Here is a 25,318-nt window from a genome sequence, read left to right on the forward strand (position 1 = left end):
AAGAATAAAAGTCAAAGTGGAAAGAACACATTTTAGAAAAATACTTCAAAAAAAAAAAAATTAATTAATCAATCAATCAATTATTTATTTAGACCTTATAATCTGTAGCCAAAAGTTATTCATACATTATTGATGAACTTTTGTGGTTAGTTTCTTCTTAGATTAGACACTCATGGCAGTGAGGATGCGAAGGTGGGTATGAAATGCACTGTCCAACACACGGCCAGTAGATGCATTGGCAAGTGTTACATAAATAGACTGTTGGAAACCTTGGAAGCCCTGATGATCAACTTTCATATGGATTTATTTAATTGATTCAATCAGAAACAATATGGATTTTCATTGTGGCATAACTATTGGGAACCAACTGAATCAATGCATTTGTTGGCATAAACAAGTCATCACAATAATTGGATCAGAGCAGCAGGTTCACAGCGTAGAAGTAGGCGCGCCTGATCTTACATTACAGTCAGTCATCAGTTGCCTATAATAATGCAAAAGATGATCTGAACATATATATATATAAGGATCTAAACGAAACGAACCATAGCAGTTTTATTTTTATTCATAAAAGAGAAAATTGAATTAAGAATCGTACAAAAGATTTAATTGTTACAATTCCTACAAGAGCCAAAATACAGAGAAAAATGTGAAAACCTCCCAATTTCCTAAAGAAATAGACATACAAGGGAAAACCAATGATACTTTTTCCCCAAAAAAGTTGCAGATAAGAGATCATCGATGCAGTAACTAACAGAAACAATGCTATAGTGCCTTAAGCAGTTAAGTGTATTAGCTCAGGCCTGAAATGATAATTTTCAGCTTGTCTGTATATATACATTTGAAGAATGACACTGCAAGTTCTGTTTGAATGAAAAGAATTGGTGATTGCTATCTTCAGTAGTACAGTTGCATTTGTGTACTGTTATATCAAGTCACTGCAGAAATTGGCTACAAATGGAATGTGATTCAGAACAGCAACCCCTCAGGAAATTCAAGTCTTTTTTTTTTTTTTTTTTTTTTTTTTTTTTTTTTTTTTTTTTGTTTATATCATACATGAAACAAACCAAAGCAGGTTCATTTTATGTTCATAAAAAAGAAAACTGAATCAACCATCTTACAAAAGATTCAACTGTTACAATTCTTTAGAGCCAAAATACAGAGAAAAATGTGAAAGTTTCTCAATTTTCTAAAGAAACTCACAATAATCAAGTCACCCCAGAAATTGGCAATGAATGTAATGTGATTAAGAACAGCAACCCCTCAGAAAAACTCACCAGCCATACTTTTTATTACTTTCTTAGTAATAAAAGTTCTGATGAAGAGTTCTTCATGGCAAGTCATCCTCTTTCAAGGATCAGAGGAATACAGGCAGTCTGAATGACTTTTATTCTCAAAATCTGAATAAACTTCCAACAGTCCAACTACATTTGTTTGAGAGTATGAGGATTTCTTTGCTTCCCCCCTTTAGTCTTAAGCGTGACGACTGAGGCAGAAAATTTACAGCAGACTTGCCATCAATTGATCAGGTTTGTATACATAAGCAAAGCGTTGTCCGGATTCCCTTAATGAACAAATAAACAAGCTTACTTCAAGACGTCTTTTTTTTTTTCCTCTTGCAGATAATGTACATCTGGTCATCTCAGGCTGTTATCAGCAAGACTCAGAAGCCTAATAATATCCGTATAGTAGTTCCTGAGATACAGAAATCTTATGTTAAGTTAATGAAAATTACTGGCTGCATCTAGTTAAATAAACAGCTTGTTATTTTCCAAAAGATACATACAAAACAAAAACTTAAACACAGGACTGGAAGATCAACACTTGGTTTTTTCAGCTGTAACAAAAACTTAAACACAGGACAGGAAACCAATGCAAAGAACGCTCACTTTATGTATCAAATTGATAAAAATGAATATAAATAAGTAAATAGATGGTGCAATGACTTACAATTTGAGGGATGTGTTGAATTTTGGGACGGTCCTCTCCATCAGGTTCTTTGCATCTTTTCAATAGGTTCCGGCAACGTTCTATGGAAAGTCTCTGGAGGGAGGTGAGTGTCCGCATTGCTTCTGGTATTGATTTGAGGGCACAACAGTCCAATATGACCAGGCTTTGAAGAGAAGACAAACTGCTTATCCATTCTGGGAGGGCTGTCAATTTGGTACATTTGTAAATGGTGAGGGCTTTGAGGGAGGTCAAGTACTGCATCCCCTTTGGCAAACTAGTCCATTCAAATCTATGTAAATACAAGGAGCGGAGGCTTTGAGGAAAAGATTTCCAAAGCATCATGTTGTCATCTTCTTCATACACTTCGGAGCCGTAGAGAAAGTTACTTCTGCCTAATTTGATTTCCTCCAAAGCACTGAAATGTTGCAAACCTGTTCCTCCAGCCAGTCTTTTCAGTCTATTTATTTCGTCTATTGTTAGACTTTGCAAAGAAGATGCGCATCTCTGGAATGCCTCTCCAACTTCTGATTCATTCTCCCTCTCCTGATCTCTACCTTCTGTTATCCAAAGAGAGGTAAGACTATTTGTGGGCACTGATTTCAAAATACTCGCATTGTCGGTATGCAGGTACCAAAATTTGGCACTGACAGAAGTATCATCTGCTGTTTTTAATATTTGGAAATTTTTACTACTTGTCAAGAAGGTCAGCTTTTCTAGGTTTGGACAATGAGGAATTAACGTCAGGTTTGGGCAATTGTAGATATCTAATATGGATACAGAGGGAAATCTCCACCTGGAATTCAAGCCGTGATTATCATCAGCTGATGGCTCCTCCTTCCGCCAACCTTTCAATTTATACATACTTCGAAAAATAAGTTTTGTAAGGGAAGGGAAGAACGTTGCCAATTCTGCAGTTTCTTCACCGTAATTGCTCATGCTTCCGCTTGTATTCTCCATGTACTCCAAGCTATCCAAATATTCAAGTACCAGTGATTTCAGATGAGGCATTTTACTTAGCACTGGCATCTCCGTCAAGTTTGTACATCCATGAAACCTGATATTGACAAGACGCGATAGGGAGACTGCCCAGTTACTCTCCGCTGTCCCCCACTTTGGAATTATTGTACCCTGGTAATCGCTCAAGCAAAACCCCTTGAGCTTTGAAGGTGGCTCCAGGACTTCCAACACAGCTTCATGTCTCACACATCCACCCTGTTTATCACTAAAATCGATATCGACGCTGGTGAGATATTTCATGCTCTTCAGATACCCTCCCTCTACCCCGTTATTCATGCCTTCCACTTTTCTATTAGTATAATATTCACCGATTGCAATCCTGATGGATCCCTTTAAGTTGATGAGAGGTTTTAGGGCTTTTAGGGCTTTCAGCTCGTCAACATCACTTGAATTTCTGTTACCCACCACAAAGTAGTAAGAACTCTAAGACTACTTAGCTTATCCAAGCCTGAAGGCATACCACTTAATTTAACATCAGAAAGTAAATCCAAATGCCAGAGGTTAACCAGTTTGCTAAAATCTTTTGGCAACTCCCTTAAATTACTGCAATATTTTAAATTTAATGTCTGCAGATTATGCAGCCTTGTAATTGCATCAGGAAGTATCTCCAAACTTCTATTATGAGACAGGTCAAGAAACCTTAAATGCAACAGCTTACCTATTGAATCGGGCAAGATTTTAATGTGCGATCCTGACAAATCAAGCGCCCTTAGGCACAACCACTTGTCAATTAGAGTATCCACTGAAGGTTTTTTACTCACATTGCAAATATATGAACGAATCTTATTGCTACATGAAGATATCGTTTCTGGACATATATCACCAACACATTGCACATGACGTATTTTATCACCCATTTTATCTGTCATAGAAGTCACTACACGGGCCTCCTCCTTCCCCACTTCTTGAGCAACATCATGCATCAAGTCATGGATCTTAATTGAATCTATATCACCACGTTCATTTGTTTTGACATCTTGAAAGAAACATCTCCGTAACAAAATTACAAAATGTTCCTCCGCAGCATCATCTATACTTTGACCTCCTTCTAATGGCACAATGTATCCTTGTGCCATCCAAAGTTGAATTAATATACCCTTCTCTATTACATGGTCCTTTGGAAACACTGCACAATAACTAAAACAACTCTTCAACGAGGATGCCAGATTGTGGTAACTGAGCATTAATATAGACATAATCCTATTATTGCCTTCACCATTTTTGGCTAGTCCGCTCTGTTCAAACGACTCCCACTTTCATATGTCTTGCCCAAACAAAAGACTTCCTACCACCTTTATAGCTAAAGGAACGCTATGACACTTTGCAACAATCTTCTTCCCAATCTCAACCAACTCGCCATGATTTTCTTGGTTACATCCATTGCTAAATGCCGACATCTTAAACAACTTCCACGAATCCTCTTGAGATAACCCTTGTAACTTATAGGCATTTTCATCCCCTATTATAGCTGATGTAGTCTCTGAACGTGTAGTTATCACAATCCTACTCCCCCCTCGACCCAACATCAAGAACTTCTTCAAAGCAAGCCAATTCTCACGGTCCTCATTCCATACATCATCAAGAACAAGGAAGAACTTTTTTCCTCGTAATTGATCTTGAAATCGGTTTTGCACCAATTCCATTGTAGAGCTACCATCAATCTTACAATGAGTAACCAATTCAACAATCTTACAAAGGATTGCTTTCACATCAAATATCTCCCCATCTTGATCAGAGACACAAACCCATAACCTCAAATCCGGAAACTCATTCTTTATCTTATCATCATTAAACACAAGTTGAGCAAGAGCGGTTTTTCCCAACCCTCCCATTCCCACAATAGTCAGGAAACAAAAATCTTGTTTCATACTAGGATTCAGCAACATATCTATGATCGTCTCCTTATCCTTATCCCTCCCAATAATATCATTCGCGTGTAAATACGAACAAGTTTCCTCCCTTCTCCTACAAATAGGCTTATAGTCAACTTTAAACCCAAACTTAGTGTGCCTATCAACTATATCATCTAAGTGCTTCTTAATCTCCTTAACCTTACAAGACATCTTGTAAGCTTGACTCATCTTCTTTTTCTTAGAAGAAAAGAAACAACGCAGCTTTTCAGAGAACTTACCACCCTTGTTGACATTGCCATCGATCTGTTTCAGCTCAGCAAGAGTGAGGAACTCATCGAACAAGTCGTCGGCATCATAAACAACATCCTTGAGGTCCTCGATGTAGCCTCGTTCTGCCTTGGTGAGCTCTCGCTTGAATTCGGCATCAAGGAGCACATTCTTGATGCTGGTTACAGTTTTGTTAAGGTCTTCAAGATCAGATTTGTAGCCCCACATATCGCATATCTCTTGAATGATCTCACTGCTAATCACTTCTATGAGTTTCGCAGCAATCGAGATTCCGAGTTCAGCCATTGGGTTTTGGTACAGATTTCAGAAATTCAGAGTAAAGAACAGATGATAGTGGAGAAAGATAGTAAGAGTAATGGTGACTAAGGCTTAGTTACTCCCTCTATTTTACTTAGGGTTGTTCAATGGTTCAATACCAAAAATTGAAATATTAAGACTCGGAGATCGGACCGGTTTTGCTTGGACCGGACGTCCAGATCTGAACCTAAATTGAACAGTTTGGATATTTTTTAATAGAAAGGAGCATAGTGAGTTACATTATAGAGTTGTTATTCATAATTTTAAACAAAAAAAAAAAATTCAGTCTGTTTTTCAATATGTGTTTGCCCCATACTTCCGTAAAGATGAAATCACATCAGTTTTTTTAATTTGTATTTACAAAAATTGAATCATACAACACACATGTAGGAGCATAGGGAGTTACATTTGTTTTTTACCCAAGAATTGATGATTATGCCCCCCATTAAAATTGAACAGGTGATGACAAAACAATATGGAGCGGAGTATTGGGAAAAAATAAATACTAAATGAACACACAATCTCCAAAGCACAGGAGTTGAAGCCCTAGACATAGTCTTGGACTTTGGGGATTCCTAGTACAGCAGAAAGGATTGTAATAATTTTATAAATTACTTCATTTATTGTTAAGGAATCTTTATTATATGAAGTCAGGATGAAATCCAATCTCTCTCATTGGAGAAGAGCATTCAGATATGTTGCAAAGTACCTTCGGTTAGCCTGGAGCTAATTCATGCATATTAGGCGGTCGATCAGGTAATGACTTCTGTGATCCAACAGGTAATTGCTCATTGACACGAAACCAGACCTATAAACAAGAATACAATAGTCAGGAAAGAAAAAAAAAAAATTTGAGAACACAAATGATAATAATGCTAACAATTAGAAAATACTTATATCTGCATTGATATGGATGACCTAAAACAATTAAACAAACCTAAGTTCATAATGACCAATCAAGCAAAGTGCTTGCCTGTGTGATGTCTGGTCTGGAGTCTGGGGAAGAGTTAAGCATGTCTCGGATTAAATCAGTAATGGAAACACTGTATTTTGGCAAATCTGGGATGCGATAATTTCCATTCAAAATCTGTAGCTTTGACTCGCCATCAAATGCAGATTTGAGATAGCAAATACAGTAGAGCAAACAGCCAAGTGCCTAAACAAAAGAAAGGAATTTAAATTCTGGTGCTTGTAGCATTCATAACTCTAAACGAATATAGTTTCGTGTAAAAGCAAACATGTCAAAGATCAACTTACCCATATGTCCACCTTCTCACTAATGAAATCTCTTCGGAACAGAGCCCACATCTGTCCCAGGGGGAAAAAAAAAATCATATATATTTCAGTTACAATTCATTGGATAAAGTAATGCAAGTTCTTTCAACCTCAGGTGCTCTATAGGGTGTCGTGTGTTTCCTAATGTCGTCTTCTTCAATTCCCATTTCTTCAGGTTTCTCAAAGCGGTTGTGATTGGTAGAAGTGCTTCCAAAGTCACACAATTTCCATGACCCATCTGAACCCAGCAAAAGATTTTCTGCTTTCAAGTCACTACACAAAAGATAGGATGAGCAAGCAATATCAGATGAAATTCAAAGTGAAAAAAGGCAACATTTTCATCAGCTTACTGCAGTTCTACTTTTCTAATTTGAAGTCTCTAAAAAAGAAATTATTCCCCACAAGCTACCCTGGAGGAGGAGAGGACTAAAAAGCAGTAAATTATACAAAATAAAAAATAGAAGTAAATAGCAAAAGTCACATGGCAGAGACTTTGGGGTTATTTAACATGAATCGTCATACAGAACCATCTGCGAAAAATGAATTCAACACTGAAAATTAAGACACAGATAAAAGGGGAAATAGAACCCTAAACCTTCCATTAAAAAATTTGTGTTAAGAGCTTGTTCCTTACCGATGGGCAATTGGTGGAGAATGGCAATGCATAGCAAAGACTGCATTACAAACATCTCTATAAATTGTTAGGACTTGTTTTTCATCAAAGTAACAAGCTCCTCTACTCTCTAAAACATTTACCAGAGATTTCTCACAATATTCCATCAGAAGAAGTGCTTCTTTTGCCCTTCCCATATCCAAAATGGTATGAGAATCAAGCAAAACCACATTAGGATGTCCTTTCAGAGATTTTAGTACTTGGATCTCTTTCACACTGAATCCAATGATTCCTGATCATTGCATATGATATGCTTTAAAGCATATTGCTTCGATGCATTCAATGCATATTTAGCCAAGTAAACAGAAGAGAATCCTCCCTCAGCAATGACATTCTTGACATTAACCTTAGTGTCACCAATATCAATATAACGGCCCTCAAGCCCCGAAGTTTCCTTCTGCACAAAGGGCTTAAACTTCCACATGATCGATGCTTGATGAATAAAGCACACTGCAGGCATTCAAAAGAGTTAAATGTGAGATTAGCCATACATTATACAACTTGATGATTCTTTCCAATGTTGAACTAAGGAGTTAAATTCACACCATAAAGTATAGCCTTCATACACTACACTAAAAACTACATAAGTACCAACAAAATTTCCTTAAAAATTTTACCTAAATCATTACACTCAAAATAACAAAGTACATATGCAATTTTACCTCATCTTGATCTTCTACATGAATTTCTATCATTCTCCATAATTTTTGCTCTTAAGCAAGTCAAATTCATATCAAATATTTTTTTTTCCATCTTAATGTAACCAATATCTAATAATGCACACCCCAACCCAATACTCACATTACCCACTTCCAAATTCCCAATACCCACCAAATCCAAGCCCTTTCTTCCTCTCCTATGACAAAACAACAAAATTTGCATTTCATATACAAATATTTAGCTACCCTAAAATCCTAATTGAAGGTAATCACATATAATAGACTTCAAAATTAAGAAAGAACAATTCTGAAAGTAATTCTCTAGTTTCAAACACTTTCACCCCAAAAAAAAAAAAAATATCGATCAAATTACGATAATCCGTAAAAAATAATGCATTTCAAGAATGTTTAATAATCTCTATAATATACCAACAAAAAAAAATAAAAAAATGGTGAAATTCTGTTAAAAATTAATTGATATTGAATTAAGAGAGTGAGGATGTGTTTTACCTGCAAATGTAAGGATAGTAAACAGAGATGGGAAATTGGGGAGAGAAATGACGGTGGCTTCCGACGAAGCGGCGAAGTGATCACCGGCAACGGTAGATCAGTCGGTGTAACAAAGCTCAGAAGATGACGGAGAGTATAAAACTTGTATTAATTACTCTTATTTCTAACTAAAAGTCTCATTTATCGCAGAAAATAAAAATTGTCTGGTGGAAAAAATTGTACGGAGTGAATACTTTGAATTATCCTAACGTGAATTATGTATATGGTACATCTTGTAAAAGTTAACCCGTTATTCTATTTTCTTTGATTAGTATTGCTGAACATAATTATTTTGTCTGATCTTATTTAGCCAATACCCCGTATTTTTCAACTTGTTTTGCTAAAATAAACTTATTTAAATGTATGATTAAAATTGTATTGGTACTAATTAAGTTGAAGAGAACGATGACTAATGCAATTATTTACATTATAGCACATATGGGGTGGTAGATTGTTAACGAATCTCGATAAAGGTAAAGGTAAATTTTACGAGTACAATGACTAAAAGGATCAACGACAAATTAAGGATATGATTCATTCAAAAATATCCAAATCGTATTCTACCAAACTAGCTAGGTTTATTTAATTCATCTACTTAATTTCATCTCTTGATCCTCAATATTAACAAATGTTGAAATGTACACTTTTTGGCAAGTTAAGCTCTACATTTATGAAGGTTACAACTTTGATTCAAATATAAGGTCATAACTTCTTCATATATTTGCCGAAAGAGTAGATGTGACGTTCAGCTATTGAAAAGCTCTGGAAATGAACTTTAATCTCCAATTTGAATCGGTTAGATAGTTGTGGAGTAAAAACTACAAAAGAGTAACAAATTTACAATCATCTCAAGTGTTAAAAATTAATCAAAATAAACTATAAAAGTGTAAAATGACAATGAAAAATGTATAAAAATGAAAAAAAAATTCAGTGGTTAATAATAGTAAAAATACCATTTATCATGGGGCTTCACATTTTTTTTTTCTTGAAAAATATGTGTGCTTATGTTTTTACTTCCCAAATGAGCATTCTTTCAACGATTAAGTTTTCCTAAAATGGACAGATAAGAAACTAAAAATAATAAAGCGAGTGAGGAGTATTATTGTTTGCGACTAAGTGAGCCATTGATTTTAAGGAACGACATGAATACCATAAAACTTGGTATAAATTTTCAGAAACTCAGAAACCAAGTAATAATATACACTCCATTCCTTTATTTTATCTTCCTATTTACTTATCACAATCTTCAATACACATCTTTGATAATTTTATTAAAAAATTGGATCACTAAATTCTTTAATTGCAAAAAAAAAAAAATATCCAGAAGTTGATAGTTTAGAAATTCACCTTTAGAGGAATGAACAATATTACACATGACTTTTTTTTCTTATACTTGTATATATTTTGATTAGAATTTACGATCATAGTTGAACTGATATCCTGAATAGGAAGAGCAAAAAGAAACAAATAGAATACTCGATTATTCTAACAACATTGTCATGGGAAAATAAGTTCGAGTAGAGAAAACAAAGGGACTATATGATTTACTTCAAAATAGTATGATTAACCAATTATGGTTAGTTATAAGTTTATAACTACCGTGGGAAAATCCATACAAGATGGCCCATCACATATATACATTATTATTATAGTACATCTTGTGCACTTTACTAGGAAAGTATACAACCAAAGAACTTATACGCGCATAACTATATCATTTCCCAAGTCCGACTAATCTAGGTAATACCCTTGGATCACAAGACAAGATCACAAGACACAAACCCGTGCATCTACCCCTAAGGTGTTAGCCTATAAACTCGACACTACAAACATATACTTCCTCCGTCTCATAAAGTTTGTCAAATTTTCTAAAATGCAGCCCATATATATTACTTATGGGTTTCAGAAAATGTGACAAATTTCATGGGATAGGATGGAGATAATTTGAGACTTACTTTAAAGTTTTATGTCCTATCTGCACTTGATGGGGGGCTGAAGAGTTGTGGAAGTACATGCAGATGGCGGAGATGTCGTCCGCTGCAATGCCAGGCCTCTTAGATTTCCATGCATGAGCTGCGTATTTTACTAACCTCTTAGCAGATTTTTCTCTTGTCGGTGCTGAAGAAACTATCTGCACAGCTTCTTCGTTGGAGATAACATCCCACACCTGTATTAAATTTTAAAAAATGAAAAGTCCCATTAGGCATTTGTAATTGACAATCTTAAGTAGCATACATAATAAGATATTGTACTTGATCAAAAGATATGTAGGCGTCAAATATATCCCAATCCCAAATCACTTCAGAGTTCATGCATTGGCATAGACTTCTTTGTCTGATGAAAGACCAACTCCCAAATTGAACTTCAAGATAAGTATGTGATTTCAAGGAATGGTTCATTGTTTGTTCCGTTAAGTAAACCTTCATGAAAGCCCACAAATATACAGTGCGTTGCATAAAGCATAGTTCATTGGTTTTTAGCAGGAATAACAAAAGTACAAGTTTGTAAAATCATTAGTGCATCTATGCTCATACAAGCTAGGAAAGTCCAACTTCCCCTTCTAGACGAGCAAATTCCCATGTTCTGTAGGAACTTGGTTACTAGTGGAACTTGAACATCCAAGGAAGACGATAAACCAAACATTGTAGTTTCCTTTTATCATTGTAGTTTCCTTTGATGCCTTAAAGGTGTTTTCTTAATACATGAAGGTAGGAATGCAGAAGCCATTCTTAAAAGTGGCAACATTGAAATTAGTCCCACTTATAAGAAATCATTGGTCCAACAGCATACTATGAATCAAAGGGTGATTACCAAATTATGATCTTTCAATTTTATTTTATTTTGTCCTAGAAGTTGTAGAGCATTTCAATATTTTACCCTAGCATCTATGCTACTTTTCCAATTAATTTCCCCAAGAGAAACTATTGAAGTATAGATCAAGTAAAAGAGACAATATGTACAGATGAACTGGGAATGTTTGTATTTTCTAGTCATAATTAGATCAGGGCAAAACAGTGTAGAAAAAGTACGGCAGCACTGAATTCCATGAAAAAGCTTTGAAAAAGGTTCTTCTACATTGGCATAGGAAAAATAACAAACCATCATTCCTCACCTAACACAAAGCATAGCTAATCCTAGGTTTCAGGATGATAATTGGAAAGCAAGCAACACAAAATTGAAGGGAATTAAAGAAGCTAACCCCATCTGTAGCCAGTATGGCAAATTGGTCTCTGCTTGTAATGCGCCTCTGTGTAACTTCAGGTTCAGAAATAAGCCCAAAATCTTTCATGCAATGATCTCCTAAGGCTCGTGAAAGTGCCAATCCTGGAGCCCCATTATTTGGCTGCCAGAGCCTATAGACCCCTGGTTCATCATGAGAGCAAAATACTCGTCCTTTTGACAGCATTATTCTCTCCTCTTCTTCTGCAAATTGAATACATGGAATGCTGTTAAATTTCTAAGCCACAAAAATGTTTACAAATAATGTTACAAGACAGATAGAGAGCTCTCACGAGGTAAGTTGGGCTTCAAATCAATTGTTAATTGAACTGGTACCAAATTTCCATTTTCACTCAATGTAGCTAAAACAGCACGAGAGTCTCCAACATTAGCTACAGTAAGCAGTTCACCCTGAATTTTCCATACACAACATAATGTGTTAAAAATAACTGAATTGTCACAGTCAAGAAACTTGAAATCTCTCACAAAGACATGAAAAGAAAAAATACTTCTTATAGATATATAATTTCAGAAGAAAACATCATTTATTCATGTGTAGCGCAGTTAGTTGGATTATTTATAACACTATAAAACTGATAAAGACAAGTTGATCCTACAACTCACAAGAAGTCATTTCTTGCTAGAACTTAATTTTGGAGCATGATTTTCTTGGTCATTTTATCGTGCATTCCCCAGTTGCTTAGACTGCCTAGATGTGAACACTCTCCTAGAGAGGGCTTCCATTAACCAAAGAATTACTATATTTGACATTCATTATCAGTCTCAATATAGATTGGTTCATTTCAGATTCTCGGATCCTATTCAGAACAGGCTCAACTATAAACTGAATCTGGGATTTTTATTCCTCATCCATTGATCACAAACTCATACGAAGTATTATTCAGCTAAATATTTAAGAAGCTCAAGTTTGTGATAAAAAAAAATAATAAATAAATAAATAAAATAACACTCAAAACAATATGTTAGTATTATTAGGGAAGATCAAGTAATAACAAAGTAAAAACGCAGGCTCCAAACAAAGTGAAATAAGTGCAAGGTGATATAACAGATCTGCAGCAACAGTAGTTTTAAATTCTTAGAAGCAAGATGTATTAAGGAACACTATTCATTTAGCCCATTAAGCTACGAAATACATAACAAGCTTTTAAATTAAATAAAAAAAAATTAAAAAAAAATCATCAATACCTGTCTCACAATTGCCAAAGCAGTAGTTCCACTATCAAATGAGTCAACTCTTGGATGGCATTTTAGTTCTTGATCAATGACAGAGCAAGTCCTTGAATATGTTTGTTTCCATATGTGAAACTCTTGGGCATCTTTAGTCAGCTGATTCAAATCCACATCAAGCTCAAGCTCAAGTGGATGGACGGCAAGTATTTCCTGCCAACTGCGTAGCAGTAAAGATGGCAATAATTTGCTGACATACTTAGAAACAAAATGACCCAGAGGACCATGCCCATCAAAGATTCCACAGAACGTCATATCTTGTTGGCAACCAAACTCCTGCATTTATTTATACAGATATTAATCAATTTTTGAAATATAGAAGAAATCTGCATAATATAGAGCATACTTTTTATTTATTTTTTTAAACCAATATAGAGCATACTTACTAAAGAAAATATAAATCAATTATCATGTACTTCAGCTAATATAGTCTTATAGAGTACGTGAAATACAATCCAACTACACAAGCATTTACTGAAGAGAACATAGAATCACCATCTATCATGTAGCCTAAAAGTGACTTCCGTATGTGATTTAATCTTGTTTGGGCTACACCCAATTTAGCTTGGCCTGGTTGGGTGAGGTACGAAAAAAAAAAAAAAAAAAAAAAAAAAAAAGGTATTTACCATCCAACAGGCCGAAAGCATGAGATCACGTTATACTATTTCTCCCCCTCCAAAAAAAAAGTTACGAATTCATAACAATTAACTTGTAAACGTACCTTCCACACTGTCAAGCAATCCTGATTAATTCCTTTCTCCCCTTTCTTGGAAAAAACTGATGCTGCTCCATTAGACCTCGAAGTTGTTACACCAGGACATCTTAAGATTAGATGATTCCTCCTTGCTTCATCTTCCAATGACTCGGCAGCTCTCCTTCCCTTATCATTCTTAGTGTTCCTGCCCTTGGATGAAACACTCTTTGCCAGTCCCTCAAATAGGGAGGAAAATTGTACCATAGTTCTGCAGGTTAATTATTAGCAAATCAATTGACACTCTTTTATAGTTTGGCTTGAATGCCTGAAATTGTTGATATGCATGACTACTTAAGATTGACGCCCAAGGGCTGACAAAGCATATTGGCCTTGGATGAAAGAAGTCTAACTTCTGATCAAAAAATTTCTAAAACCAAATCTATAGCTCCACACTTTGCAATCTCATGACTGTCAAGAACAGAAACATCAACAACCCAACATGCATCAAAGGGTGGCAAGATATGGGGAGGTAATTAACTCTAAGAAAAAGTGCAAAATAAGAAAGTTGTTTCAGAGACTTGCAAAGGCAGACTTTATAAACACATAACTGCCATAGAAAATTAAAAAAGAAATCCCTTGACTTCTTACAAGACAGAACTCTATACTGCTTGTGAACAATAAAGTCAATAGTGTTACCTGTGCTCAGAAATATGTTGTTTTGAGCTTGTGAGTCCTCAGAAATTGCAGATTACAATAAAGAAACTCAATAGGGTTTCAAAATCTAAACTCTTACAAGGAGCAGTTTATCCTCTAATTTCAATTATCCACCCTAAAAAAATACGCGTTTTAGTCCCCTAAACGCAATTTTCAATGATAAACAGTTTCAATATTTCAACCCTTAAGACAGCCAAGGAGATATTTATATTCTTGCGTTAACACTTCACAGAGACACTGTAGCATTAAGACTTGAACAAGAATGGGTGCTATCTTTAGCAAGCAAAATTGGAAGTTTATAAGCTAGCTCAACTAATCTCATACATTATTTTATACAAAGTCGGCTTATGGAAAGTGAATTTTGCTGACATTATATGTAAGTTTAATATAATCAGGTAAGTGGTGCAAACAAACAGAATAGGATTAAAAAAATTGCTCGGTTGAGATTAATTACTCAGTGGTCCTAATCCCTTAATTTAGTATTGAAGATAAGTTTATCTTGATATTAAACTATTTTCAAGAATTATGGTGCCTGTGTGCTGTGATGCAAGCTAATGTAATATAATAGAGCAGTACGACGTAGACAGCATATAACAAAATAAGAATGCTAAATATCATATGCGAATCTTCCTCTTCTTAAAACAAATCCAACAGCAAGTGATTCAATATTCTGAATCAAAATATGAAAAACATGGCTGCAAGAAAGCCAGGTGTCTAAGACATGTCAATTTGGAAAAGTGGGACAACTTGGACCGAGATAGATACGCAAGCTGCTTATGTGGAAAAACAAGTGGACGGAAAATTAGCGCAAATACAGGGTGTCAAAAGATGTTACCTCAAGTAGTTAAACTGGTAAAATTAGTTTATCCTTCCAACATATTAAAAAATGTTACCAATAAAACTATGAGCTCATGACAGTTCATTTTTGAATTCAATTATTCCTTTTTAATAGACAAAAAAAAAAAGATAGCGTAAAACATTTACCAGCTGACTGAAAACAATGCAATTTGCTAGTTGCCATAGCTGGTAATGTGGTAACACTTTACACGGGTTACCAATAATCTCGGCAAGTACAGCTTCCGTCAATAAATCTATGGTATCTGTTGACATCGCGCACAATAATTTCCCTTTCCAACAGCCTACTGAAATACTTGAAGGCTTCATGGCAATCCCTGCAAATTCTAAGATTCTTCAGAATCCTCAAAGGTTTCCCAGGAGGTGCTACCCCACTTAACACCCCATATGCCAACGCCAGCTTCTCACTGTGATATGAAAGCCCTTCTCTTTTCTCCCCTTCCTCAACATCATGTAACATCTCGCTCCAATTTGGCACATAACCGAGTTTTTCAATCTCTTTCATGAGTTCTGCAAGCTTTGCATAAACCTCTTTTATCCGTTCATGCTCGCTGTCTCCTGCTAAAAACATGTGCACTTTTCCTCGCACCTCCATCCAACTTCTCCCACCTTCCTTCTTCACATTCACATTATTCATCATCTTCCTAACATTTGCAGCCTCATTCCACCTCCCTGATGCAGAGAATGTATTTGCAGCTATCACATACGCAGAGTCATCATTAGGGTCAAGTTCCAATAGCCGCTTACTCATCCTCCAAGCAACATCAGCATCACCATGTGCCGCACTTGCTGCCAGTAAAACCCGCCACACACCAGCATCCGGCTTAATTGGCATGGTCATAGCAATCCGCTCAGCATCATCCAATCTCCCAACTCTACCCAATGCACCCACTAAACAAGTATAGTGCTCCAATGAAGGCTTTAAACCATACTTTACTTTCATCTGATTAATCCAATACTCCGTCTCATCAGCCAAACCCGCATTATATAACGATGTTAACACAGCCAAGAAACTGAAGTCATCAGGTGCAAGTCCTCGCGATTCAAATAAACCAAAAAGTTCAAGAACTGAAGATTGATCACCCTGTTGAGCATAAGAGGCCATCATGGCATTCCATCCCACAATATTCATATCAGGCAAGAACTCATCAAACACCCTCCTAGCTTCCATTACCATACCACACTTCCCATATGCAGTAACCAATCCAGTACTAACATAAATAGCTTTAATAAGCCCTGTAACAATTCCGTGACCATGAATAACTCTACATTGCTCCAAAGTAGCAAGCTCAGCACCAGCACCTAGCGCCCCAGAAACACTATAAACCGTAGAACTCACATTCCGAGACACCATCTCAGCAAAAAGACCCAAAGCCTCAACAGGACGAGAATTCTGAGAAAACCCAACAACCATAGACGAATAACAAACCCCATCTCTCTCAGGCATTTCATCGAACACCTTATACGCATAATCAGGAAGCCGCAATTTCGAGTAAAAATGAACAAGGGCAGAAGCGCAAAAGGGCTGAGATGACAGAGAAAGCTTAAGGGAGAGAGAATGAACCTGGATTCCAAAGGGTAACAGAGAAAGAGTAGCACAAGTCTTGATAATGGAGGCTAAAGTTCGCTGATTGGGGCGAGTTGGGTGGCGGAGCATGGCGATGAAATGGCGCAGAGAAAGCGGAGAATTGGGGTTGCCGGAGATGAGGGAAGTCCATGAGACGACGTTGGGAGATGGGATTTGCCGGAAAACTGCAAAAGCTTGAGAAAAATGGTGGGATTTTGAGTAGAAAGTGATCAACCTGTTGAGGAAAGAGAGGGAATGTTGTCTGTTTGATGTTTTGATAATGTGGGCGTGGATTGTTCGTGGGTCTTTGGAATTTGATGATAATAGTGCGTCAAAGTAATCCATGTTGAAGAATTTTGGGAGCAAATTTGTGCAAAAATTTCATTTATATTTTGATTGCATGAATGATGATTAAAACATGTTCAATTGTTCAGGAGTCTTTAGCCTACTCATAATATACAAGGTGTAACCCAATTGAATAATGGCTACGTGAAAGGTTGAATACTCGAAAACTGCAAAATCTATGTAATGATCATTTTACTTAGAATTTCATTATTTAAGCTTATTGGAATTCATGTCATATTATGGACTTTGCAATAGATACTCCTTAGTAGCTTTGTTTATATAAGGGTTCAGTTCAGTTTAGCTCTAATTAGTCCAGTTTAGCTCTAATCAGTCCAGTTCAATTTAGTTCAGCTCCTAATTTCCTCCTCTCATAAAATATTCATTTCATTTCAGTTCAGCTCTAATCTGTTCAGTTCAGCTCAGTTCAGTAAATGTGAACAGGCCCTAAGTCTATTGGAATGCAATATAGGGTCTGTTCACTTCAGCTTAATTTCAGTTAGTTCAGTTCAGTCCATCTCCTAATTTTCTTCTCTCATAAAATGTTCATTTTAGCTCTATTCAGTTAAGTTCATTTCAGTTCAGCTCCAATCAATTCAGTTCAATTCAATTCAGCTCCAATTAGTTCAGTTCCGTTCAGCTCCTAATTTTCTTTTCTCATAAAATATTCATTATAGTTCTATTCGGCTTAGCTCCAATCAGTTCAGTTCAATTCAATAAATGTAAACAGGCCCATAGTCATTGAATACCTAAACTCTCAAGCCTTATCTGACCCCTATTTATGACACCATAAAATGATCATGATCATATATGGTTCCAAACTGCATTATATGACCCCGATATGTGTCTCCTAAAATCTCAAACCTTATCGATACCTGGTCCCGAAACCTCAAAAATTTCTTAAAAAACATGGATATTAGCCTTCAATTTTGGAATTTTTTGACCTTTTTTCGCCGAAAAATAAAAATTGTCAAAATGTTTACCATGGTCCCTAATACCCTCTGAGAGTCCAATTTGGTGGGTGGAACCATCCAATTTGCCTTTAAACGACCAATTTACAGGATTACAACTTGCACCAATTTCATTAACTCAAGCCTACCACGAACATTTGTGACAACATATAATGATCATTTATGGTTTAAAAAAGTATTATACGACCCCGAGATGTATCCCCAAAAATCTCAAATCTTTTCGACACCGAGCCCCGGAACCTAAAAAATTTCTAAAAGCGCGTAGATACTAGCCTTCAATTTTGGAATTTTTTAACTTTTTTTTCGCCCGAAAATAAAAATAGCTGAAATGTTTACCATGGTCCCTAATATCCTCCTATAGCCCAATTGGGTGGGTGGAACCACCAATTTGCCTCTAAACGGCCAATTTACTAGTTTACAACTTGCACCAATTTCATTTACTCAAGCCTATTAGCCTACCACGAACATTTACGACAACAAATAATGATCATAAATGGTTCCAAACGACATTAAATGACCCTGTGATATATTCCCTAAAATCTCAAGTCTTTTTGACACCTGGTCCCGAAACCTCCAAAATTTCTCAAAAAACATGGATATTAGCCTACAATTTTGGAATTTTTTGGTTTTTTTTCGCCCGAAAATAAAAATTGCCGAAATCTTTACCATGGTCCCTAATACCCTCTGGGAGTTCAATTGGGTGGGTGGAACCATCCAATTTGCCTTTACACGACTAAATTACCAGTTTACAACTTGCACTAATTTCATTAATTCAAGCCTACCACGAACATTTATGACAACAAATAATTATCATATATGGTTCCAAACGGCATCATATGACCCCAAGATGTTTCACATAGAATTTCAAGAATTTTCGACACCTGGCCCCGAAACCTCTAAAATTTCTAAAAAAACGTGGATATAAGCCTTCAATTTTGAAATTTTTTTACTTTTTCTCTCCTGGAAATAAAAATTACTGAAATTTTTACCATGATCCTTAATATCCTCCGGGAGGCCAATTGGGTGAAATTTGCCTTTAAACCGCTAATTTACCGGTTTACAACTTGTTCCGAATTCATTAACTCTAGCCTACCACTAATATCTATGACAACATATAATGATCATATATGATTCCAAACGGCATTATATGACAGTACACCCAGATTTATTCCTTAAATTCTCAAGATTTTGCGACGTCGGGCCACCGAAACCTCCAAAATTTCTTAAAATGCGTGGACATTAGCCTTCAATTTTGGAAATTTTTGACTTTTTTTTGCCTCAAAATAAAAATTGCCGAAATGTTTACAATGGTCCCTAATACGCTCCGGTAGTCCAATTGGGTGGGTGGAACCATCCAATTTGCATTTAAACGACCAATTTACCGGTTTACAACTTACACCGATTTCATCAACTCAAGCCTACCACGAACATTTATGACAACAAATAGTGATCATATATGGTTCCAAACAGCATTATATGACCCCAATATGTATCCCCTAAAATTTCAAGATTTTTCAACACCGGGCCCTGAAACCTCCAAAATTTCTCAAAAAGCGTGGATATTAGCCTTCAATTTTTAAAATTTTGACCTTTTTTTCGCCCGGAAACAAAAATTGCCAAAATATTTACCATGGTCCCTAATACCGTCCGAGAGTCCCATTGGGTGGGTGGAACCATCCAATTTGCGTTTAAACGACCAATTTACCGGTTTACAACTTACACCGATTTCATTAACTCATGCCTACCACGAACATTTATGACAACAAATAATGATCTTATATGGTTCCAAACATCATTATATTACCCCGAGATGTATCCCCTAAAATTTCAAAACTTTTCGACACCTGGCCTTGAAACCTCCAAAATTTCTCAAAAAGCGTGGATATTAGTCTTCAATTTTGGAATTTTTTGACTTTTTTTTCGCCTGGAAATAAAAATTTCCAAAATGTTTTTCATGGTCCCTAATGTCCTCCGGGAGTCTAATTGGTTGGTGGAACCATCCAATTTTCCTTTAAACGACAAATTTAATTGTCGGTTTACAACTTGCACGGATTTCATTAACTCAAGCCTACTACGAACATTTGTGACAACATATAATGATCATATATGGTTCCAAATGGCATTATATGACCCCTAGATGTGTTCCCTAATATATTAACACTTTTCTACATCGGGCACCTAAACCTTCAAAATTTCTCAAAAAGCGTGGATATTAGCCTTCAATTTTGGAATATTTTGACTTTTTTTTCGCCCGAAAATAAAAATTACCGAAATATTTACCATGGTCCCTAATATCCTCTAGGAGTCCAATTGGGTGGGTGGAAGTGGTGGAACCATCCAATTTGCCTTTAAACGACCAAATTACCGGTTTACAACTTGCACCGATTTCATTAATTCAAGCTTACCACGAACATTTATGACAACAAATAATGATCATATATGGTTCCAAACAGCATTATATGATCCCGAGATGTATCCCATAGAATTTCAAGGCTTTTCGACACCGGGCCCCGAAACCTCTAAAATTTCTCAAAAGCGAATGCCTTTAATTTTGGAATTTTTTGACTTTTTTCGACCGGAAATTAAAATTGCCAAAATGTGTACCATGGTCCCCAATACCCTCTACAAGTCCAATTGGGTGTGTGGAACCATTCAATTTGCTTTTAAACAGCCAATTTACCGGTTTACAACTTGCATCGATTTACCGGTTAACAATGGCCAATTTAATTAACTTGCATCGAACCCGACTTGAATCGAAATTGAGCCAAACCTGTTTTAATAACCCGAATTTAACCCGGCTTGTTACGAACCTGACCTGAATTCAACTTGACCCGTTCCCTAACCCGACTCGAATTTAACACAACCTGTTACAAACCCGATCTGAAATCAAGCCGACTTGTTATTGACTTGACCCAAATTCAACCCGACTTTTTATTGACCTGACCCGGATTTTACCATACCTTTTACTTACCCAACCCAAAATTTAAACCCGATCTATTACTAACACGACTCGAAATTTACACGACTTGTTATTGACACGATCTAAATTCAACCCAAATTGTTCCTGACCCGATTTCAAATCACCTTAAATGCAATTTAGACCACCTTATTATTGTTGATCAAAACATTTTGTCTTGGGAGACCAAGTCGGTCCAGCCCAGCAAAAGCAAGGAGCATCATAATCAAATTTAAGAGTTAAATATGGTATATATTTGTTGTATGGTCAAAGGAGATAATTGTCTTCCTAAATTATAAACTATAGTTTCCTAGTATATTGCCATATACATTATAGATTTATAGTCAAAGGAAATAATTAGCTTGATAAAAATGATAATTATCTATTTATAGTTAGTTGAACCCGAATATGACCTGACTTGAAAATGACCCGACCTAATTGTAACCTGCAAATTATTGACTTGAACATAACCTGACTTGAATCCGAGAATGACCAGACTTGGAAATGACCCAACCTGATTATAACCCGCGAATTATTGACTTGAACCGAACTTAACTTGAACCCGAGAATGACCCGACCTGATTATAATCCGCAAATTATTGACTAAACCCGAACCCGACTCAAACCCGAGAATGACCCGACCTGATTCTAACCCGCAAATTATTGACTTGAACTAAACCCGACTCGAACCTGAGAATTACCCTAACCTGTTTTAACCCGTGAAAACCCGAATTAAACCCGACTTATTGTTCACCCGACCTGAATGTAACCCGACCTGTTATTAACTTGACTTACACCCGATAAGAAGTATAACCCGATGTGACCCGACTCAAGCATGACCCAACCCAAACCCGACCCGCATAGGTTATGTAATTAATCTGAGTTGACCTGATCGACCCACTCTTACCCGACCCATTTACCCGAATTCACAACTCTAGTTACCTCATGTGATGGGACTAGGGATGGCAACGGGTCGGATCTGCACCGGGTCCGAATGGACCCGGATCCAGATTCGTTTTTGTATATAGGATCCAGATCCGACCCGGATCCATAAAATGAAGACCCAGATCTGGATCCGTCGGGTCCAACGGATCCGGGTCCAAAACGGGTCCAATATATTTTGCCTAATTTTTTGCAATAAATGTAATGTTCGGGTCAAAAAATTTATTTCAAACTTACGTTGTTGGTTATTAAGTTCAACCCCAAATTAACCAACTTATACACTCATATTTTGAATTAAAATTATAAACAACAAAAAAAAAAAATACGATGTTACATATGAGCTAGTGAAAAAACAACGATCATGTATATAATATGAGCATCCGAAATTCATCTCTTGAAAGGGTTAATCTTTATCATTACTAACATTATCAACATTTTTAATAAAGAAACAAACAGTTATAGTTTTTTTAATAGGAAAACTAAAAAAACGGGTCCTCGGATCTGGATTCGGATCGAGGGCCTAGACCCGAATCCAGATCCGTTTTTGTTAGCAAGACCCGGATCCGACCCGGATCCATCGGGTCCACGGATCCGGATTGGGTCCAGATCCATTGCCATCCCTAGATGGGACTTATACAAACTTGGGTAGTGCACACAAAAAGGAAACTTGCATTTATCCTTTGAAAATAGTTTTAGACTAAAAAAGCTACATTTGAAAAAACTAAAATTAAATTAGTCTTAAAAGGAGAAATGAGCCAATATTATACACCTTGTAAAAAATCAAAGGGATCAAACTAAAGATGGCTCATTGAAATCCATCCTATGAGTGAGATGGGGTAAATCTACATTAATTACCTTTTTTTATTTTATGTTTGATTGTGTTCTTTCTATTATGAATTAATTCTCTTCTTATTAAAAAAAATAATAATAGTAATAAATAAATAAAATAAAAAAGAGTACTTCTCTTCTAGTTCGCTTTTTATATATATAACCATAAATCACTTAACTATCTCTATCTCTCTTTTTGGTTGCAATCGTTGCATAATAATAATATCCAACTAAGCTATACTCAAAAGTCAAAACTACCAAAGCCTTTTCAAATAAGCTCTACACTATATAAGCCTCCAAAGTAGATTTAGGGGACATAATCTTTCAATTATTGAGAAGGAATTATGTGGATAATGACTAGATGACCCTATGAGAAACGACCCATCTTATTATCATACTAATGTGACCTTGAACCTTAGATTGAATAGTAGGGTCTTGCAACTTGTTCTCGTTCTTAACCAATCACATGCTTGTATATGTTACTTATATATTCATGGGTCCAATTGCCTCTAAAATATCATGTCAATATTGTATATGTTACTTATTCATGGGTTTAATTGCCTCTAAAATATCATGTCAATATTGAAATGATTCAATATTAATAAGATAGTCATAATATACTATGGTTGAGAACTTTGAGGAGATAATTAGAAACAATATGCTTATTAATGGTTAAATCTCTACTATAATTGGAGGGTATGACATTTTAGAAGGGATTAATGAAGGTACCAAGGAAGGTGATAATAGTCACCAACTCATAGGCTATGGCTCTGTTGAAAATTCGAAAAGAGGTTTTTAATTAGTTCACTTTTGTATATAGTTTACTTAAATTAATATATCGGTTGATGCGCCTAAACTCATGTTTTATATGCTAGTAATCTAGTATAGGACTAGAATATATAGGTGGATAGTGCTCTATCATATTAAGCCATTACCCAAATAAATGATAGAGTATCAAAATTTACATTTTAATTTCCAGCCTTTTGAAATATCTAATACTTTTATTATAAAACTCAATAACAAGCATGTGTTCATTTTTTAAAAATGAGTTTCGACCTTAATGATGACCGAAACGTTTTTAATAAAGCAAAAGTTAGGTGCTATTTACACAAGCCATGGTGATTACGCGAGTACTACTTTTAACCTACAATCTTGTAACTAATTAATTATGTATAAGTTTCATTACTACCTTCCTAATCTTGTTACCTAAAAAGCATATCACTCCAAGTCCCAAACCTACTTAAAAAAAGAAGGTGGGCCTTGATGAGTCAAAATTGAGCGCCGGAGATTGAATATGCATCGCAAATTAGTTTCCTTGGAATAAGTATGTGGTATGTATGTTCATCACATGGTTGGAACATAATTAGTCACATTCATCCAAAGCAAACAAACGTCCACCAAAAAACAAAAAGGAATCGTAGTAGTTAACCTTAATCAATGTGCATACAAGCATGATCTTCCAAAAGTTCTAGAACTTCTATATGTCTATTATTTATTTTAACACTTTAGAAAAGTAACAATATTAGTATTATTTTAAGTAATTTAATAGAAAGATGGTTTTCTTCTTTCTAACATAACTAAAATATTGCAAAGATTGTTAAAAGTAACTATAAAGATCAAATTGGTATTATGTACTTAAGACTTCTTATATTGTATCGTTGAGTGTAAGGTTTGTTTTCTTCATCTTACTTTCACTCATTTGTACTTATCGATACTTATTTGAATTTTTGTAATTTTTTTTATTAAATTTATGTAATCCTTATCACCGTCAAAACCCCGAAAAATAATTAATTTGCTTTTTACTATATGTATGCGATTATCAAGCAACAAAAAGGTGCTTAAGTGGTAAATTATCTAAACTTATAAACAAGATTCTAAAGTAAATGAAACAAGAGGACATGTCATAATGTATCAATGAGATACTTGACTAAATTCACAAGTCATAAGATTACAACTCAAGTACGGATAAAATTCATCATTAATAAAGAGGGTATTTCACTAGTTCATGGAGTAAAAAGTGTCTCCCTGCGGAATATTCCAATGTCATATAGCAAAGGAACGCATTAGTTTCAATTCTTGCTTGCTTCATAAAAATTTAATTCCAAGGAACATATATTCCTTAGTGTTTAGTGGTTTATAGGAATAACATTTCCACATGATATTGATAAAGTTTTAAGTTGACAGGAAAAATTGTTTGAGCAAAGTCCAAAATTTCAATTCATAGACATTAAAATTAGTTAGGGCCTGTTCACATTTACTTAATTTAAATTCAGCTACAATTAGCTCAGTTCAGTTCAACTCTTAATTTCCCTCTCTCATAAAATATTCAGTTTAGCTCAGTTCAGTTCAACTTCAATCAGTTCAGTTCAGTTCAGTTAGCGAACAGACCCTTAGCATAATATGTATATGAATTGTACATAA

General features: G+C 35.6%; 3 protein-coding genes across 5 annotated transcripts; all 3 read right to left on the reverse strand.

Annotated features, from left to right (window-relative positions):
- Window positions 1-162: 162 nt before the first annotated feature.
- Window positions 163-5,409, reverse strand: LOC110692817 (putative disease resistance protein RGA3). Its single transcript, XM_021869900.1, has 2 exons — window positions 1,951-5,409; window positions 163-1,695 (listed from the first exon to the last, which is right to left on the reverse strand). The coding sequence occupies exon 1, from the start codon at window positions 5,391-5,393 to the stop codon at window positions 4,224-4,226; it is 1,170 nt and encodes a 389-aa protein (XP_021725592.1). The 5' UTR covers window positions 5,394-5,409; the 3' UTR covers window positions 163-1,695; window positions 1,951-4,223.
- Window positions 5,410-6,095: 686 nt separating this feature from the next.
- Window positions 6,096-8,801, reverse strand: LOC110692827 (probable serine/threonine-protein kinase DDB_G0276461). The gene is given in 7 exon segments (XM_021869913.1): window positions 6,096-6,213; window positions 6,379-6,561; window positions 6,663-6,713; window positions 6,791-6,953; window positions 7,315-7,567; window positions 7,570-7,803; window positions 8,523-8,801. Coding segments are annotated over 6 exon segments (951 nt in total). The 5' UTR covers window positions 7,778-7,803; window positions 8,523-8,801; the 3' UTR covers window positions 6,096-6,120.
- Window positions 8,802-9,020: 219 nt separating this feature from the next.
- Window positions 9,021-17,532, reverse strand: LOC110692836 (probable protein phosphatase 2C 34). 3 transcript variants are annotated; one of them, XM_021869931.1, is made up of 7 exons: window positions 15,421-15,537; window positions 13,750-13,990; window positions 12,987-13,304; window positions 12,074-12,191; window positions 11,761-11,984; window positions 10,517-10,728; window positions 9,021-9,379 (listed from the first exon to the last, which is right to left on the reverse strand). In XM_021869931.1, exons 2-7 carry the CDS (start codon window positions 13,984-13,986, stop codon window positions 9,358-9,360), a joined length of 1,131 nt encoding a protein of 376 aa, XP_021725623.1. In that variant the 5' UTR covers window positions 13,987-13,990; window positions 15,421-15,537; the 3' UTR covers window positions 9,021-9,357. The 3 variants fall into 3 exon arrangements, 2 of the variants coding, with proteins under 2 accessions (XP_021725623.1, XP_021725616.1); XM_021869924.1 differs by lacking the exon at window positions 15,421-15,537 and adding an exon at window positions 14,419-14,944; XR_002505533.1 differs by lacking the exons at window positions 9,021-9,379; window positions 10,517-10,728; window positions 11,761-11,984; window positions 12,074-12,191; window positions 12,987-13,304 and having other exon boundaries at window positions 13,867-13,990; window positions 15,421-17,532.
- Between the last annotated feature and the right edge of the window lie 7,786 nt (window positions 17,533-25,318).

The sequence above is a fragment of the Chenopodium quinoa genome, unplaced genomic scaffold (assembly GCF_001683475.1).
Source record: "Chenopodium quinoa cultivar QQ74 unplaced genomic scaffold, ASM168347v1, whole genome shotgun sequence".
Classification (NCBI taxonomy): Eukaryota; Viridiplantae; Streptophyta; class Magnoliopsida; order Caryophyllales; family Amaranthaceae; genus Chenopodium; species Chenopodium quinoa.

What these genes read in the sequence shown, in the direction of transcription:
- LOC110692836 (XM_021869931.1), bottom strand. Translation starts at nt 13,986, where the DNA reads ATGGTACAATTTTCCTCCCTATTTGAGGGACTGGCAAAGAGTGTTTCA. An exon ending in ATTGCTTGACAGTGTGGAAG is followed by an intron (nt 13,305 to 13,749) that starts GTACGTTTACAA and finishes AAATAAATGCAG; the next exon opens with GAGTTTGGTTGCCAACAAGA. An exon ending in TTTGAAGCCCAACTTACCTC is followed by an intron (nt 11,985 to 12,073) that starts GTGAGAGCTCTC and finishes TTCAATTTGCAG; the next exon opens with AAGAAGAGGAGAGAATAATG.
- LOC110692817 (XM_021869900.1), bottom strand. Translation starts at nt 5,393, where the DNA reads ATGGCTGAACTCGGAATCTCGATTGCTGCGAAACTCATAGAAGTGATT.